Raw genomic sequence first — 20,283 nt, forward strand, 5'->3', positions numbered from 1 at the left:
CAGCAAACTGTCCCTCAACTCTATGTAACATGGCTAGGAAGCTGGCACGTCAGCAATAGCCACATACTGTCCATCCATAGTGGACATGCAGCCAGACACGATAACAACAATACAAGCACAAAAACAAGTGACTTTAAATGTGGCACTGTCATAAGATGCCACATTTGCCACAAGTCAATTCATTAAATTTCTGCCCTGGTAAACTGTAAGTACTATTATTGTAAAATGGAAGCATCCAACAAAAACTCATGAAGCGGTAGAACATGCAAAAGTCATGAAGCGGCAGAACATGCAAACTCAGAGTTGGGTCGCTGAGTGTTGAAGCACACAGCATGTAAAATCACTTAATCTCTGATGCGTCCCTCACTACAGAGTTCCAAACTGCCTCTGAAGGCAACATCAGTGCATAAACTGTTCATTGGAAGCTTCAGCAAATTGGTGTGCATGGCTGAGCAGCTACACACAAGGCTGAGATCACTATGCGCAACACCGAGCATCTGCTGGAGAGGCGTGCGCTGTAACTGGACTCTGTGGAGCACAGCAGTGGAAACCTGTTCACTGAAGTTAACACTGCTTCAGTGTTAATGATGAACGCTACCTACCAGAATGTATAGTGCCAACAGTAAAGTTTGGTGGAGGAGGGATAATGGTTTGGGCACCTTAGTTCCAGTGAAGAGTGATGTTAATGTTACAGCATACAAAAAGTTGTAGTTATTATGACTGTGCTGTACTGTACACACAACAGTAAAATGTGGCCTGCTCATATTATGCCACATTATATCCCCTCAGTATGTTAAACTTGGGAAATAAATAAAACCAAACTGTGCACAAACATTATATATATATATATATATATATATATATATATATATATATATATATATATATATAATGTATTATTTGGGTGGAGGGATTAAACACACAAGCCAGGCTGTAGATCTGTATGAGTGTGTATGTCTTTAGGAGGTACATATGCATTTCCCAGTTCTTGCAGAACCAGCACTCTCTCAGCTGGTGGCAATTATGTTAAGGGGTGTGTGTGTGTGTGTGTGTGTGTGTGTGTGTAGGGGGTTATGGGAGTTGTTTTGGGGGTGACAGGGGCATGTGTTGTGGTTGCATGCCAATGCCCCAACAGCCCGAGGCATCCTCAGTCTAGTCCCATCTACTGCGTAACATTAACACACCTCGTGCTTATTTTCATAGCTAACAGACTGGAATCCATGCCAGTTTCAGAAATGTCCCAGCTATGACTGAGTGTGTGATAATATACTATTAATTTGAGGCCTGTCTGTGCTGGTGTACTATTTACAGAAATAACTCTGAAGAGCATACATTGCATTTTTGAGAGGAGATCGACATGTTGGCTTTCAAAACCACCCTATCTCGAAACAAGCAGTGGTGAAATATGTAGGTCTGTCCTTACCCCAAACACTGATATGGGCAAACAGTTCAACAACGCATGCCTCTGTTTTTGTTGTTCTTCCGTTAGGTGATTCTGGGAAGTGAGTCAGTGAGAAACTCGTATGTGCTCTGGGTTATTATTTATTTCCGTTCACTTTAACAAGAAAGATCTCCGAGACTCCACGCTGCTTCAGGCTGACTTGCTGACCCGGGCCTTATCAGTGCAGTAGTATGGATTTAAGTAGCAGTGAACAAGATGCCCATATCTACCTAAGTGCAGATCAAACAGAGGAAAGCCTCTGGACACAGATAACTGATGACTCTCAGGTAGCAAGAGGGACAGAGCTAAGCCCTGCGTAAGAGCCGGTTGAGGCGCAGGGGTCAGGAACCAGCAGTGTCAGCCATTTTAGGGAGAAAGGGGAGTGCATGACCTTCCCGAGCCTGGGGGGCGGGGTGGGTGTTGGGGGGGTTTGGTTGTTAGCCTAGGCAGAGGGACAGAGTATACGAAGGATTCATAACATAACATACTCATAATGCACATTTGCTTTTCACTTTAAATTGGACAAGATAATTCTGTCTACATCTGTACTGTGGTTTAGAACAAGACTCGGAGAAATGATCTGCATGTCTTTGCAGTTCTTTCTAAACTTTTAGATGATTCATAACTGTCCCAAAGTTTGGGGTGAAGCCCATTTTCTCTGGGATCAGAAGTAAAAAATATCCTGTTCTCTTTTCTCCTTTTCAGTTTCTGGCAGTGCTATGTCACAATTTTTACTTAGTATTTTGAGATAATAACTTTTTTTTTCTCCTCAAATCAGTCTTGAATAGTTATGTGAAAAATAATGGCTTATTTAAAAAAGAGGCTTACTATATCAATACCAGTACTTATTTTCCAAGATCTTAATCTCAACAATTCTGTCATACTGACTCCACACACCCCATCTTGTCTCCAGGCTTTTATTTTATTGCTCTGTTTTAAAAACATTCGGTTATAAAAGGTACATATACGTATTTTTCACCTGGAAAAACTTATTTAAGGTTCACAATTGGACCTTAAAACCACTGTTGTACCTTCAAGGGAACATTTACATTGTTTGTATCTTAATGAAGGAAAAATGTGCCTTGTGTTTCACAAAGAGATGAAATCTAAAGGCAGATTTTAGTTTTACAGAAAAGCTTCTTATGAAGTCTAAACTTCTGAGCTGTAGTGTATGAAGGCAGTTTCCTCAACTTAACAAGGGCTCATATTTCAAACAGATTTTATGTTATGGCAGATATCTCAGTCTTCGCTTTCACCATGAATAACCCTTGACCGTCCCCAACTACTTGGAAGTGGGAAAAAAAAAAAAAACATGAGAAGACAGTGTGGCTCCACTTTTGGCTGTTCTTTCATTCCTTCCCCAAAATGTGTTTGTTTTTAATAAACTGACACTCTCCTTCGTGGTATGTGACCATTTTCAATAAAGTGAGCCAAGATTTCGTCAACTCTAACCGCATCAGACTTTCACGATTAGGTCAAAACAAGAAACAATTCAAATGTTTTTTTTTCCCCCCGGTTGTTTTGGAGATGTAGGTGCAGATGTAGCGAGGAGAGAATTAGAGGAAAACTGACCCTGAAGGCCAATCTGAGACCAGCTTCCCTTCTCTTCTGGCCCTCCTCATGACTGCTTTCACGTAATAGCGAAAAACGTGTCTCAGGTCAGGTAGACTGGACAAAATCTACTGTTTGTTCATTAAACCTCACCTGCAGTTACTCTCCAGGCCCTGTAACCTGATCTGGAGTCAGTCTTACTTTCCTTATTATGCATTCTTCAACTTTTTGTGAGTTATCTAACCTCAGAACTACTTATCCAGGGTCACAAATTCATTACCTTAAAAGGGCCAATTGTGGAAAACCCAATGTGTGTTGCTTTTTTGGAATAAGATTGACATATTATGTCAAAACACTGTTAAAGTTTCCAAAATTACTGTTTCCTCCTCAGTCTATAAGGTCCATGTATGGAAACTAAGTGGAAAACGTGCCTGATTCACTGTGTTATTTGTGATGTCATGAGAAACAACAGTGGGCAGCCAATCAGAAGCTCAGAGCTCAGTTGCTTATGTCTAAAACCCTATTGTAGATAAGTGACCCTTACTAGTCCGACAGTGGGGAAGTTTCACCTCCACAATCTAACCCATGCGTGCAGTGAAACACCACATACACACTAGTGAAGACACACACTAGGGTCCGGAGCGGTGGGCACACACTTGCCCAGAGCAGTGGGCAGCCCTATCCGCAGTGCCTGGGGAGCAGTTGGGGGATAGGTGCTTTGCTCGAGGGCACCTCAGTCACAAACTGCCGGTTCAAAGGTTCCCTAATCTCCAGCCCACGACAGCCCCAGATGGACTCGTTTTGGCAAAGTTGTAAAGGATCTGATTGGCCGCTTCATAGAGGATAAAGTATCTGTGTAAAGCGCCATAAATTGGATTTTCACTCCAGCATTAAGATTAGAATTAAATGGACTCAATCAAACACAAGCTTTCAGTTAATATCACACAGAACAGCCAATAAGAGTTACCTTCAGATATCTAGTTTAACTCTCCTTCTAAGTAGCCCATCACCTAATTATTATCTGTTTTGAAGCTGAGGATAAAGGAACTGTACTAAGAGCTCCATTTCAGCAGGTGGTCTCATGTCCCTCACAAAAAAACAGCAGTTTTAATATGTATTACTTTTCCAAGAGGTGGATTCAAGCCAGATTATCGACGGAGCTGAGTTTAATGAATTATAGATGGTAATTTGCTCTGAAATTATTCCTTAGCAGACTTGGACATGGCAGATTCATTCACTGAACTAAAAGCATGGATCTTATTGGTATTCACTCCAATTGCAGCACCTCCCCAGATAAAACTAACCCAGCTCAAATAGGACTTTAAAAGCACAGCAACAAAGGCAGCCTGTGTAATTCTAAGAGACAGAGGCTGGAAAACACACACACACACACACACCTTCTAAGCCGCTTCTCCGTCTGGATCTCAAGTGGAGCTGGAGCCTATCCCAGCGGTCATCGGGCAGAAGGCAGGATACACTCTGGACAGGTTGCCAGTCCATCACAGGGCAGACAGACAGTCATATACATTCACTCACACCTAGGGACAATTCACCATGTCCAACTGGCCTGACTGCATGTCCTTGGACTGTGGGAGGAAACTGGAGTACCTGGAGGAAACCCACGCAGACAGAGGGAGAACCTGCAAACTCCACACAGAGAGGACCCCGATCGCCCAGCCAGTCAATCGAATCCAGGCCCTTCTCACTGTGAGGCAACAGTGCTAGGTTGGAAAACAGTCATAGAAAAATAGAGTTGGGGTTAATGTGCTACATAGATACGCATTACAGTACTGTTATTTACTTTTCCTGTAACATAAAAGCCCTGCCATGGACTGGTTGACCTGTCCAGGGTTTATCCTGCCTTTCACCCTAGGAGCGCTGGGACAGGAGGACCCAGGAGAATAAGCGGCTTAATGTGTGTGCGTAACAAAGAAACAGAACACATACGCAAATATTAATTTAGAGTTTTCAGAAAGTGAAGACAACTTCCTATCACCACAAACCCGACAAGCCATCATTGCATCTAGTCACGCTAATATGAATGTCAGATGAGAAAAAAAAAATGTGTTGAACAGAGCCTCTGTCTCATCTACACAAGCCAGACAGGCCTGATTTTCACTCAGGAAGCTCTGTAAGCATTAGATGTTATTCTTCAAGCTTTTCTTTCAAGGCAGCTGTTTTTTGTCCATTTATTCTGGCTAGTTTCTAGGTTTTTCAGAATAGCACCAGCCACAATGGACTGCCTTTTTCAAAGCAAGGTCAAAGATAGTGGCCTATCTTTAAAATTATGTTTGCTGCGATGGGTTACCTCTTGGGTGAAAGGAGTATTGGGTTCCCCCTGTCCTTTCCAGTTGGTACAGAATTAAACAGTATGGGTTTTAGAGAGAAATTTAGAAGAAAAGTAATGAGCTTACTTATTATTTTCTAGTAAAAGTAATCCCATTACAGTTTGAGAGTAGTAATTGGTAATTTGTAGTGGGATTACTTTCATCTGTTATCTCTTGGGTGAAAGACATATTGGGTTTTCCTGTGTCCTTTCCAGTTAGAATTAACCAGTTTTTGAGTTTTAGAGAGTAACTTGGAAATAAAGTAATGAACTTATTATTTCCTGGGGAAAAAAGTAATCCCATTCTAGTTAGAGAGTAGTAATTATTAGTTTTTAATTGGATTACTTTCATCTGTTATCTCTTGGGTAAAATACATATTGGGTTTGATTCCCAGACCGAGACAAAAGTCATGAATTGATTGGGGAGAGGGCAAAAATACACACACACACACACACACACACACACACACAGTAAAATATGGAGCTTTTTGACAAGTCTTGCTTTTCCAAAGCATGTCCACTACACCTAATTTGGATACCCAAACCATGCGGTGGTGAGAGGGGGACTGGAGGAGGAGTGAAAAAAGAGGAAGACAGATTGGGGGCTTGTCCTCTTTCGGTCAGATGAGCTCTCTGAGCACCTTCCTTCTGGAGAATCGGCCGTGGCTGCAGAGTGAGATATACGAGGAGCCTCCGCCGAGGCCCTGGTGTCAAAGCAAAACGGCTAGAGGCCGAGACATTTATCATCTTTTGTGCAAACATTCACGGCCTGCCAGACCACAGACTCGAAACCAGCTACTTATTTTGACAACAGTTAAGAGGTTAACCGGAAAGTCAGCCTTTAGAACGAACGAGGAAAAACAGAGTCATGCTAGAGTGACGCCAGCCGACAACAGCAGAGCGGATTTTCAGCCATCAAACCAATCGTAAAGCAGGAGGGTTCAAAGATCTGAGACTGAACATGAAGTTATAGACAAACCCATATAGCCAGAGCTCGGTGATGGGCTGGGAGATGATCCTTTAATTCTCTCATGAAACAAAGCATATTTTATAAACATGTCTTTTTTCGGGGACTGAGTCACCCGTCGTTTAATGCAGAACTGCCACATCTGCTGCAAAGATGTCCACGTGATTGACAGATAGCTTTCTCTTGTGACTGAGCGGTAATAATCCTTAGCCGCCATCTCTTTGGTCCTCTTGCCCATGGACAAAGTGACAAATTAAGCTTAATCTGTGTCTTCCTGTCCTCTCAGGAAACAATATGAAACTTGTGGAACAGCTCAGAGGGTCTGTTTGACCCCTAGAAAACACTGCTAGGAGGGGTAATTCCAACTTTAGGAGGAATTTTGGGGCCCAAGCACTGGTGTGAATGAGAGCGGGAAAGAGATTTTCCTAAATGAATTAACTTGGCACCAGTTCTGACCACAGACATACCCCAATCATAACCCAGAGCCTCCTCTGTGAATGTTTACATATTCCTAGCGTTTGTCATGAGTATTCCAAGCAGGAGGGCTAATCATTGTTTTCTTTTTTTCCAGGAGAAACTCGTGCTTAAACTTCCCGCACTGATTAATGAAGGTGTTTATTTTAAAGACGCTCTTTAAACTGACAAATTAGCCGGCCTCAGTAATGGCTCAATTAAGTTAATTTTGTCCTCATATGACATTCATTTCCTGTTTCTCTCTAAAAAAAGCAAACAGCATATCCTATAGATGAAAATCTGTAGCTGGAGCAGGATTTTTGCTTTCCTAAAATCCTAATAGGTTTGATTGCTGTGTGGCAGAATTGTTGCACGTAACAAAAATCACCGTTAAAAACCCAAACGTAAGTTAAAAATGGCACATAATGACAGTGCAAAGCTCTTCAAATTATGTTAAATGACCAGAAATCTGTTTAAAGAAGTCTGATCAGCCCAGACAGGATTCAGGATGAAGCTTCAGCGCTTCAAAACCCATCAATCACAGCTGAGGTTAACAGCGGTCAACACCTTTCACTGCTAGCTTTAGACAGGCTATGCTTAATCCTTGCACTTGTGCACATGAAAATGATTATGGCAAAAGAGCCAATCATGTGAAGCACAAGAGGTTTTTTTTAATATGTAGAAAGTAAAGCATTTATAACCAGTGGTGGTAATTTGTAACCGTCTTTTTTCTGAATTTCTACAAACACCGTTTCATTTTATAGTAAATGAGTTTGGGCTGGTTTATGTTTATGAACAGACGCCTACAGATCAACATAGTAAAGGAGCTCATCTGTGATCCTGAGTTTAAAGCCAGTTTTTATTCAACTTAAACTTGGAACTAAGTTGTAAATAAATCTGAAACTGAAACTTTGCTTGTGTGTAAAAAGTGATTTCAGAGCCACTCGGTTCTCCCTGATGGAAACTGTTTACCTTCAGTGTTTTGTGCTTCTGATCATTTTAATAGACGTCAGCGTCACTAATTAATGACGTTCTATTAAAAGACTGGTTTACCAAGAGAGACGCTGGAGGACTTTCACCTGAAATGAGTTCAGGAAGCGAGTCTTGTTATAAAAATGATAACAGGACCAGATCAGAGCCAGAATTACTCTTTTAGTACTTTTACTTTATACTTAAGTACATTTGAAGGCAAATACTTTAGTACTTTTACTCAAGTGGAGGTCTAAAGGGAGGAACTTCTACTTTTACTGGAGTAATATTTACCTTGGTAGCTCTACTTTAACTCAAGTACATGGCTTGTGTACTTCGTCCATCATTGTTTACAACTCTAAAAAGCAACAGTCTCCACTGTCACTGTTTATCCTCCTGAGATTTATGTTTTCCCTGCTAAAAAACAAGATTTTTTTGAGTGACACCACAAAGAAAAAAAAAAGATACAAAAAGGAAGAAGACTGACTCCAGTCAGAAGTTTGCGCAGATTGGCAGGAAGGCGTTTACACTGTGCTGCTGAAATTTTAAGAAGTGCGTTTGTGCCGTGAACGGTAACATCAAGCAAAATGGTTCACCTTTTCTCTTTTTGATAAAATCCATCAAACAGTGTGTCATGACATGCCCATAATTGGGTGAAAGACAATAACACACCTCTATAACTGACATATCAAACTGCTAATGCACCCCGAGTTCTCAATCTTTATGCTTCAGGACAAACCTCATGCAAATGAGTGGCATCCACTCAGATTGTTGACGTGTGCTGCAGTAACCTATTCAAATTGACAGCCACAACCTCAAACACACTCCGAGTGGGTGATCCTGGTTAATAAAAAAAATAAAAATAATAATAATAATAATTAATATAAACAGAATAATAATAAACAGAATATATTCTATACATAATGCAGGACATTAACAATATTAGGTCACTCTGGGGCACTGAAAGCCTATTGCTCTGCACACACTTTCCCTCTTTGCACCTCAAATTCTGTAGAAGCCCTAATGTGGCTATCAGGGGATGAGGGAGGCAATTTCAGTTACCTGAAATCATGGGGTGCAGCTGCACCTTCGCTACCCTCAACGTCCGGTCAATGAGTTGATCCAAGCTTAAACTGCCCTGGAGAAGTCCAGCACAAGTTGTCATGGTGATCTATTCCTAAAACAATCCACTGGCACAAGATTACTAATCTAGGGTCATCTTGTTTACGAGTGCAATGTGAGCATTGTGCATGTTCAGTGGCCAACGTTGGCTAAAGTCTTGGGTATCATCTCTGTTGTTTAAAACTGAAGATCTCCAGATGGTTGGCAGTTGTGCGAGATGCCATGACTAAATGGCTAGCATTACTGACTTGTGCATTAGCATAAGGCTCTGGTTAACAAAAAACAGGACAAGTCTCAGTTTCTCATTACTCCCTTACGCAGGCATGTTGCACCAATAACCTGGAATACATCTTTCCATGTTGATAAAGGGAAAGCATGTTTTGAACTAAAGTCATCCTGTACCTTCTAGTAAATCACACACACAGAGGCATGCAGCATACTGAGGAATGATCCGGTCGGATATTGACTTCACCAAGTGCAACTGACAAGCACCAAGTTAGCAAGATGCCATGCACCGCAATAATCAAAGCTGATTAAAGAAGGATCCTCTTGTACAAGAACCACCAACTTTCTTCCAGGAGAACCTTTCCTGTTAGGCTCTGGTCCTGGAGGCCGAACTGAACAGATTTAGGTCTTGCTTGCTCAAATACACCTGATTCAGGTCTGATGCAGTTTAGCAATTTCTCTACTCTGCTGCACCCAATTCAACTCATTACTTAATTACAAAGCTCTTGATTAGCGTAACTGTTTGAGCAGGGAAATCATGAAACCATTGAGGGCAGTAGGTCCCCTAGAGTGTGAGGTCATGGCTAACTTTAATTACTACACAGCTGACATTCTAATCCTTATTAAGGTAAGGACGTATGGCACTGAGCCCATCTAGACTGGCAATTCAGATCAAGGACCAAGCTCTGCCTGCTGAGCTTAGCTAAAACCCTATTGGCACATAGGCTCCCAGTTCCACTCCTGAGAAGCCACTGTTACATAAAATTCTGGAGTATGAGCAGGAAAAACAAAACATCTTAGAACCAAAGACCGTGATTGGGAACTACGGGAAATAAATTAAAGATCAACAATTAGCAACAATAAGCCATCACACCAGGTATTGCTAATCAAGAAATGTATGAATGGTACATTTGCAGGACGGTACATGTTGAGGATAATGCATGAACTCCATGCATGAAACCATATAGGCCAGCGTTCTTCAAATCCAGACCTTTTACTCCGTTTCTGGTCCAAATTTTGCAGTCAGTGGTAGGTATAACACACTGTGGTCAGTCAGTTACATGAACATTTGAGTTACCTTCCAGGGACTACGAAATCTAGGACCAGAAACTAGAATACTCTTGGTATTCGTGGGTGTTACTGCTGGCCTCAACAAGGTCGATTGGGATTTGATTTCCCCACCTGGGCAAACACAGCCCATTATACCAATAGTCCTTGGGCAAGACTCCTAATCCTATGTCGCCTACATTACAAGGTGGTTAGATCAACATGACTAAACTAAGTTGTTCCAGAAAAGAAGGTCTGCCAAACACAGATTGAAAGACTTCTGATATTGACCTCGTTTAGCGACAACTTTCGACGTTTCCTCTCAACTTCTTTAGAAAAGTATCGCTTTCTTTTAAGTGGCGATGATTAGATTCTTCGTTTTAAGAGGACTATTCGGCAGCACTTCTAAATCCATCCAGAGGGCCCCAGCTGAGGGTCCTTCTCCAGCTCCCAATAAATCTGTTCAAGTCTGTCCAGACAACTGTTGCCCTTCACCTCCAGATTCCAGCATGTTCGGACCTGAATTAGAACCAAAATATGGTCTGCAGAGGGCATCCCAAGGTCTGGATTGTAAATCTCGGAGGAAACTTTGGAGTGCTAATGCTGTTGTAACCCTGTCCCTCCACTTTAACTCAGATTAATGAGCTGAGGAAGGGTTAAGATTTGAAAACCTTGTGCTAATGTTGGTCTGTGCCTTTTCTTCTGTTTCTCAGGATGTGTTGTAAGCTGCTGCTGTGGGTCCTGCTGGCCGCTGTGCTGTGCGCCGTGTCCGAGTCCCGAAAGAACCGCCCTCAGGGCTCCATCCCCTCGCCGTACAAAACCAGCTCCAACACCTCGGACCGCCGCGGGCGCAAACAAGAAGTGCTGGCCTCTAGCCAGGAAGCTCTGGTGGTGACGGAGCGGAAGTACCTGAAGAGCGACTGGTGCAAGACGCAGCCCCTGCGGCAGACCATAAGCCATGAGGGCTGCCAGAGCCGCACCATCATTAACCGCTTCTGCTATGGCCAGTGCAACTCCTTTTACATCCCACGCCACGTCAAAAAGGAGCAGGAGAGCTTCCAGTCCTGCGCCTTCTGCCGGCCTCACCGGTTTACCACACTCACGGTGGAGCTGGACTGCCCTGACCTGCAGCCTCCATTCAGGCACCGAAAGATCCAGCGTGTCAAGCAGTGCCGGTGTATTTCTGTTAGTGTGGCTGAATCTGGCAAGCAATGAGACTTCAAACACAATATACATTATATGATCATTTGATTTCTAGATTTTGATACTTCATATAGGCAGTGATTCCAGAGCTGCTAATCTATTTTGAGACCACATCATAGAACTTGACATACCCCACCCCCCCCCCCTTTTTCTTGCTGTGTAAAGCTTGCATCTCAAGACTGAGACTTTCTAAAAGAACACAAAGAATGAGCTCACCCTGAAAAATGTTTTCCAAAAAAGGAGAACAGAATAATGCCTCTCTCTCAAACTGCTGTTAACCACTTCGCCGCATGTTCATGGACAGAAGTGTCACCAGAGGGTACAAAAGCTGCCGAAGAGGAGCCGCGTACCAATGTGTCCGAATTGGGTGGCAGCAGGGCTAAAAAGAGCTGGCAACGGACAACATCCGAGTTTTCCTATCCAACATAACCCAACATCACACTGCTAAATGTTAGCAGGATGTGTACACTGCCAAAACTGTAGACTTTCCTTGCCAGTATTCTGAGCGGAGAGACTGTTTGTGCTGCTGGACTGTCAATCCCAGAACGAGTGGGAACAGAGACTTGAACAATCATGCTGCTTGCAGTGACTTCAAATTATGCCTTATTCAATGAATATGTGTATTACTAGACTGAGCATAATAGAGATTATATATAAACTATGGTACACCAAAATGTATATATCTAGAGAAAGAAATGAACTCTATTAAATCTATTTCAAATAGAATCATGCCTTGTTTTGTGTCTTACACAATGGTCAACATTATGAGGGCCTGTTGGATATTTATGCTACATTAAATACAACTATCTGCATGTGATCTGCTACACAAGCCCTACATAAACATTTTAAAATAAACCTATGCAAGCATTTCTAAAGGTTTATTCCAGCATCAGAAGTCATGATGGCTGCTTCTGTCAACTTTAAGGTGATGGCCAAAAGTATGTGGACACTCCGCCTCATTACTGAGTTCAGGTGTTTAAGCCTCACTTATTCCGAACAGGTGTACACAATCAAGCACACAACCATGCAGTCTCCATGGACAAACTGACTGTAGAATGGGTCACACTGATCAGCTCAGTGACTACATGTGGCGCTGTTACAGGATGCAATCATTGCAACAGGAACCTTTGTGAAATGATCTGCCCTGCTAGATCAACTCCAAGTGCTGTTATTGTGAAATGGAGGTATCTAGGAGCAAGAACAGTTCAGGCAGGAGGTGGTAGACCACACAAACTCCGAGTGGGGGACCACAGAGTGCTGAAGTGCTCATTAGAGTGATCCAAACCGCCTCTGGTACAAGAGCTACGCGCCAGGAACTTCATGAAATGTGTTTTCATAGAAGAGCAGCTGCTCACAAGCCACATATCACTGTGCATAATGCCAAGTGGTGGCTGGAGTGGTGTAAAGCATACCATCACTGGACTCTGGGGCGGTGAAATGTGTTCTCTGGAGTGAGAAATGACACCACACTATCTGGCAAGTCTGATGGACGCATCCGTTTTGTGGACGGCTGGAGAACGCTACCTACCACAATGCAGTTTTAACATGCAATGCTTTAATGCCATAAAATGCCAAGACTGCACTTAATGTCATCAAAACTTACTTGACAAGTGTTAGGTCAGCTTGACAAAAGCAGGGTTTATGACAACTGATTGCTGCTGGAATAAGTCTTTGTGTAGGCTTATGACGGTTGGCATGAAAGCATTTGCAAAACTCATACAAATTTTAAAAATCACGTTAGGGGTCACCTTTCACAGCTAATAGATTCCTCTTAAAAGTGCACACTAGGGTCAGCTGTACATCCTGAGAGCTCTGAATGACTCAACTCAATGTAGTAATTTATTTATTCCTTTATTTTACATAAATTACACTATTTCCAAAAAACAAAAAAACATACGAACAATTATTGCACGTGGGCAGAACCTTCTTGCTCCAGACCCAGAGTGATTGACACTTTTAAACACACACATGCTGAGACAGGGGAGGAAAAATAAAAAAATAAACAAGAATATCTTACATAAAGATGTTAATACTACTTTACATTAGATAAAATAATGGCATTTTTAAATACATTTTAAGCAATCAAGTCAAGTATTGTACGTTGCGATTAAAAAAAGAAGTCAAAATTCTACTGAATGTTTTTTCTGCCATGATAGTGTCGGTTAAACAGAGAGGTGCTGCCTCAGGCTTCAGTCTTTAGCCTTAATTCCCCCCAGTTTGCTGGAGAAGGAAGAACACAATGCATGTATGTCATCACTTTCTCCCACAGCAACATTCAACAAGTGATTCACCGGCTCCACACAATCTGAGAGGGTTTCTACTCGACTGCTGTTTGAAAATTCTTTTGTTGTACTGCATCCTGCACAATATTCCTGGTCAGCATGTTTTCTGAGTATTACTTTGCTAAGAAGCCTTATGCAAGGGTTTGGAAGTGTTTAAGTAAGCCACTGAAATCGAAATCTTCCTGCAATCAACATCAGCTTTAAATCATGGATTTAAGAAAAGCCTGCAAAGATAATCTAATACTCAGCATGATGAAAGCCTCTGCCGAATCCTGCTTTTGGTTTTAAAATGAGGGAAGAGGGAAAAAAAACAAACAAACAAACAAAAAAAAACAGTGAGGAAGAACGGTGAGAAAGGACAGTGGAGACTGGCGTCTTACTTTTAAAAGCTGTGGCTTAGCGTTATCCTGATGGCGAGGGAACTCACTGCTACCATCTGTCCAGCTTGCCTAAAAACAAAAACGGAGCCTCTCTCCACCGTCATACTGCTGGTGACGCGCTGCATTCGGATGAATTACTGCAGAGTTTGAAAAGCCTGGGTAAAAGTGAACACATACCATCTGCCTCCACTCCCTCTTTGTCAAGCTTCATTTCTTTTCTTCTTTCTCTTGCTTTCGTCGTTTGAATTGTAAATTTTACACTGTTTGCTCCAATTAAGGTTTACTATACTGCCCCTGAGCTAGCACGACCTGGTTCAAGTGACTGAGGGCTCGGTGGCAGATCACATGTGGCTGCAACATCACAACATTCAGGAACACTTCCAGTGTACATTTTGCAGATGATGTAAAGTTTTGTGGGCTGCTACGTTAATCCTGTGCGCGCGAGTGTTGAAAACGTAAGTATGAACAGTTAAAACAGTGAGAGCCCGTGTCTGCAGTCCATGCACTCCACTTCAGGCCTGCTGGGTAGGGTTTTATTTATTTTTATATTTCTACATTTGCGTTGCTCCTCCAGGGTTAGATTTTCATGCCCAGCTTCGCTTTCTGCAGAAGAAAGAAAGGTTTCCTCATCATTAGGGACTTAAATCTCAGATTTTACCATGATGCATTTAGATTTCTTGTACATTTGACAATGAACTTTTAAAAGTACACTGAAGACAGATGATAAAAATATTGGTCTGCCTAGTTTGTTTGCACCAGAGTCCAGTTTTTGTGACACTGCATCTAAACCCAGGTATGACTTGGGAAGCATTCACAAAAACCATAAAGACAGAAAATCCAATGCGTGAAGTAACAAACTTAGCAGGCTAAGAATGAAATCTTGCTTTGTGAGACAGACACTTGGCAGCTTTTAGAAACAAACATAACAGTATGTGGACTTACGATTCCAGTAGCGTGCTTGGGTTTGACACTGTAGGTGGCTTTTTCCTTTGCCTGTCTGAAACATTCTTCTGCTGCCTTTAATCTGGACACAACATAAGCACAAATACACAATATTAGTGAAAAAAGAATAATAAGAATAATAATTATTGTATACACCGATCATTACATTACATTTAGCAGACGCTTTTATCCAAAGCGACTTACAAATAATGATCAGGCGTAACATCATGACCACCACCTTTTTTCTACACTCGTCCATTTTCTCAGCTCCACTTACTGTATAGCTGCACTTTGTAGTTCTACAGTTACAGACTGTAGTCCATCTGTTTCTCTGATACTCTGTTAGCCTGCTCTTCAGTGGTCAGGACCCCCATGGACCCTCACAGAGCAGGTACTATTTGAGTGGTGGATCATTCTCAGCACTGCAGTAGCACTGACGTGTTGGTGGTGTGTTAGTGTGTGTTGTGCTGGTATGAGTGGATCAGACACTCAGACACTTCTACCTCGTCAGTGCACCTTGTAGATGTAAAGTCAGAGACGACAGCTCATCTGCTGCTGCACAGTTCCCAGTCCAGCAGTGAAACTGAGGTGTTCAAAAACTCCAGCAGCACTAACAAAGTATCAGAGAAACAGATGGACTACAGTCTGTAACTGTAGAACTACAGAGTGCAGCTATACAGTAAGTGGAGCTGATAAGATGGACAATGAGCGCAGAAACAAGGTGGTCATAATGTTCTGTCTGATTATTACATATACAAAAGCACTCTGGGCAGAAATGAAACAAGACAAATTATGTACACAATCATCATAGCACAAAACAGTAATAGTTTTGGGAAAAAGTTCCACATTTTGCAAAACAAATAAAAAAAATAGAAAGAATAAGGGTGACACTTGAAACCGTGAACACAAAATCAGGCTTTACACAATGGCAGAAATCATAAATGATGTATTTACATAACATTCACCTGTAAAGGTATTTTGGTATATTAATGAACAAAATCTGTCTTGGCTGCTTATGATAAGACATCTGCCATAACATGTTCATGGCCTGGCTATGCTGACGTAATGTAGAATAATTCAAGTAAAGATTTGCTTACAAAGAAAGTGTTAAAAAGCAACAGCAGCTCAAAGTGCTGGTATGGTACATTAATTAACAAAACTAAATTTAAACAAACATTCCTGCTGTAACTTTTTGCTCAAGTCTTGTAGAACTGGTTGTGTGTGTGGAGTCGAGAGTTGGAGCTGGTAGGAATCAGTTTTGGTCCAACGATGACACTCCTCTCTTACACACACCTACCTACCTGTAGAGAGAGGCAGGGTGGTACTAGCGGGACCTAACAAAAACTGATTACAGTGAGGGGCACACAGTGTTTTGCTGGTATCTGAGACCCCAGGAGCGGGATACTATATGACATGACCTGTTCTGCTGAAGCAAGCCTAATCCCCCTCAGATCCCACCGTACCAGCTACCGCACAGCCTCCATGGTCTTGCTCACCCACATAAATATGCCAAACACTGAAGCAACCATGTGCAGGTCACAAGCAGCTCCTGTACTCCACCTGCCTGTAGCCCAAACCAAACCTTTAATTCCTTCAGGAAATTTTCAAAAAGCCCCTGCACTAATAGTCCAATAGTATCCAGACAAATCAGCTGAATAGCTGTCCATACTGTACGGTCTGGTGGTGTTGCTTTATCTGCCTCGATCAGGTGCCCATTGCCTGTGTCCTGGACTAGTTTGACCACCATGGAGCTTCCTGCTGTACGATGCTGGGCAAAACTCACCTGCATGAACTGACCCTCCTGATGCTGCTGCTGCACTGACCGTTTAATCATATCTATCGCTCACCTGCTTCTCCCCTTTTCTGTATTTTAATATTTTATGCCAATTTTAAAACCTTATTTTGTTATTATTTAGTATTGAACAGAGAATGGGTTCTCCTTTTGAGTCTAGGTTCCTCTCAGGGTTCCTTCCTCTTAGGGAGTTTTCCCTTGCCACTGTTGCCATTAGCTTGCTGATGGGGGCTTAGAGCCAGATTTTTCAGTAAAGCTGCTTTGTGACAACACCTGTTGTAAAAACCTGGACTTGACTTGAATCAAGATAGCGGTACTACACCTACAGCTTATATAATCTAAAGAGGAAAGCACTTCGAATAGAAAAATGGACACACTGGAGCAGCATGAGCCTATGATCCCCACGCTTAATTCCATGCGTCAGTTACAGGAGTCTAAAGCCCACCAGCGTTGTGCTGTGGAGCACTGGTCCTGCTTTCTCTGCAGTGATGCAGCTCCAGTTGAAACCTTTGGGATGAGCTGATGTTTGAGATCCATAACTGATCATTCAACACCAGTACCTGACCTCACTAGTGCTCAATCACATCCTCACAGTAATGTTTCAACATCTAGCGTGAAGCCTTCTCAGAAGAGCAAAGGCTGTTACCGCAGCAAAAGGGTGCAAACTCTGTTAACGTGCTTGATTTCAGAAGAGACGCTAGATGAGCAGACTACAGCGCAACTCTACAGAGAACAAACTTCTGCACATTTTAATAGGAGTCGACAGATTAACAGCCTGTCCGATAATCAGAGCAGACAGGTATTCAAATCAGACCAGGGGTGTTCAACATTTTGCATACGACTGTAAATGTAACTGAATATTGCTATTGAGTCTAAACTTCAAGGAATAGTTCAGCAAAGAATCTAACTGGTCCAAATGAGCTATGAAGCAAAACTACTACTACTACTACTACTACTACTACTACTACTACTACTACTACTACTACTACTACTACTACTACTACTACTACTACTACTACTACTACTACTACTACTACTACTACTACTACTACTACTACTACTACAATTATTTATGTAGCATTTTTCATGCCAGGTGGCGGCTCAAAGGGCCAAAAAAAGGTGATACAAGAAATCATTAGTATTTATTTAGAATCAGAAGAAATGAAATAAATCAAATTAGAAAATGAACACCACGAAATTGAGTTTTAGTTAAATACTGAGTTAGAGATGTTTTTAGGTGCTTCTTAAAAGTGAGCACTGAGCTTGACTGTATAATAAAAGGTGGAACTGAGTTTCATAGTTTAGAAGCAGAATAACTGAACGAGTCTCTCCATGTTTTCTGTATTTTACAGAGGGTATTTGTAGAAGATCAGTATCTGCTGATCTTAGATTACATGCCGGAATATATATTTCAGACAGACACTGAAATGTAAGCAGTGCTTTGTCATTTTGAGCTTTGAACTAGTAGCAGAGCTTTAAAATCTATCCTGAATGATACAGATAGCCAGTGCTGTTCTTTTAAAACGGGAGTGATCTGATCAGTGTTGTTTTTGTTAGGATGCTGCTGCGGCATTTTGTCCGAGTTGTAAGGAATGTACTGTTCTCTTAGGAAATCCAACAAGAAGTTATTGCAGTGATCAACTCTGCTTGTAACAAATGCATCAACAAGTTTCTCTGTGTTGCCCCAAGATAGAAATGCCCAACTTTAGTGATGTATAAAAATCTAAATAAATATATATATAAAAAAAAAATTATATATATATATATATATATATATATATATATATATATATATATATATATATATATATATATATATATAAATAAAAAGCTACTTTTTAATTGTTTACATGCGGGATAAAACACGGCTCAGAGTCTAAGAGCACACCCAGATTTCATACTTCAAATACAATGTTCATTGATGTTCACTGCCTGATCAGAAATTTGGCTGGAATACAAGCCCCCTGTTCTTTTTACATTAGGGCCAAAAAACAATCCTGTTAAACTTCAGCCTACACTGTATAAAAACCAGATCCATCACTCTTATATTTTTGATATTAAAGCATTTTTCAGTCCCTGCTTTTGATTAACATAGCAATGTTCAATATGTGAATCACAATAAAAGCAATAAAAATTAACCTCACTTCGTCTGTATTTATGTGTCAGTCAGTGGTTTTTGATGCTTGGCCAAAAATATGCTCCACATTCCACGTGCAAAAATTAAATGCACTGATTTTCTATTTTACTGCTCATCTGCAGTTTGAGCAACAGCTTGCATGGTGAGAACAATGAGCGTCAAGAAACCAATGTTAAGACAGGCAGATCATGACGGCAGCAGAGCTCTAACGTGCTGCTAGAAGTGCCCTCTGACGCTGAATTCTCTTGTTTGAGGACCATCATAAGAACCCATTCCCACCAGCAGCGAACTAAACCAGGTTCACCAGGACGCTGCCAGAGACTTATGATTTTGAACCGTGGTTCAGTTGTTTAGTGATGACACCTGCCAAAATGGACAATCACAGAAAAAGTAAGCAAGGTGAGGTGCACCCTTTCAAGAAATGTGATTTCTAGCTCATTAACATGTAGAACACTAAGGCTCGTCAGGATTGTATGACATTCATTTTAGTACAGAGCAGCAGAACTCAGGAAGCATAGGGTCATTTACTTTATTAATGCCAAATGAAACCTGATCCGTTACTGCAAGACCTGGAAAACTGTGATACTGAATCTTACATTACTGCCCAGTGCCAACTACCAGAATGGCTCTCTTCCAGTAAGGGCCGTCTCTTCCACACAGTGCCGTTAATTGGACCTGACGGATCTCTGTGTAGCACAATCGCCTAATCTGTGTGGTCTGCAGTTATTAGATTTGACACGCTCACTTCCCTCAACACTTCCGCTCGAAACCTCTCCACGGATCCACGCTTTCTTGAAGCGGATGACTAACCAGCGGTAGAACAGATTTATTTGCAGACACACTTTACTCCCGACACCCTCTCCGTCTCTTGCTAACAGGGGTGGAGGAGGGAGTCGGGGGGGGATATGCCAGGCATTTCAACTCTCATTTCCTTGACCTCCAAACCTTCAAAAGAGCCAAAAGAGCCCAAACAGCACCATAATTGGAGATGCGTTGGGCAACTGCAGCAGTAATGGGAGCAAGTAACTAACACATTGCCTGCTTTATGGGGAGCAGGCTTTGATTCCAGAAGACGAAAAAAGAAGAAAAGCTTTGCTGTCTGCATGTATAACATCCAGATAAGGTACACACTCCGAATCGCGTGTGTCTGTTCCTGCAAACGTCTTCAGGAAGAGCAGAAGGTTTGATTTGAATTGGTGTCATATGGAAACTCGAGCCTCATCAAGAACCCTAAAGTGTTGGGATTAAAAATGACAAAACGTCCGTTCTTGTACTCAGACTACAAAATCCCCACTCATTTCCTTTACAGTCAAACCCATTAAAATCATTAATGTTTGGCACCAGCTCACAGCTTTTGACTTGCAGCTGGCAGCCTTTACAGAATCTATCATCATTGGCTGAGTGGCAGAGGAAAAGAAGAAGAAAAAAAAGGGGGGGGATTAGAGA

The 20,283-nt window shown here is 41.8% G+C and overlaps 2 protein-coding genes across 2 annotated transcripts in view; one reads left to right on the forward strand and one right to left on the reverse strand.

The window, feature by feature from the left end:
• Nucleotides 1–11,437, forward strand: part of grem2b (gremlin 2, DAN family BMP antagonist b) — a 21,811-nt gene extending 10,374 nt beyond the window's left edge. Inside the window, exon 2 of the mRNA XM_037544046.1 lies at nucleotides 10,815–11,437. Within this exon, the coding sequence (XP_037399943.1) occupies nucleotides 10,816–11,316 (501 nt within the window). The 5' untranslated portion in view covers nucleotide 10,815 and the 3' untranslated portion in view covers nucleotides 11,317–11,437. The remainder of the gene's footprint in view (nucleotides 1–10,814) is intronic.
• Nucleotides 11,438–13,139: 1,702 nt separating this feature from the next.
• Nucleotides 13,140–20,283, reverse strand: part of fmn2b (formin 2b) — a 136,485-nt gene continuing 129,341 nt past the window's right edge. The window contains exons 20-21 of the mRNA XM_037544306.1: nucleotides 14,909–14,990; nucleotides 13,140–14,569 (exon numbers count right to left, since the gene is read on the reverse strand). Of these exons, the coding sequence (XP_037400203.1) occupies nucleotides 14,543–14,569; nucleotides 14,909–14,990 (109 nt within the window). The 3' untranslated portion in view covers nucleotides 13,140–14,542. The remainder of the gene's footprint in view (nucleotides 14,570–14,908; nucleotides 14,991–20,283) is intronic.

Source organism: Pygocentrus nattereri, chromosome 13 (assembly GCF_015220715.1).
Source record: "Pygocentrus nattereri isolate fPygNat1 chromosome 13, fPygNat1.pri, whole genome shotgun sequence".
Lineage (NCBI taxonomy): Eukaryota > Metazoa > Chordata > Actinopteri > Characiformes > Serrasalmidae > Pygocentrus > Pygocentrus nattereri.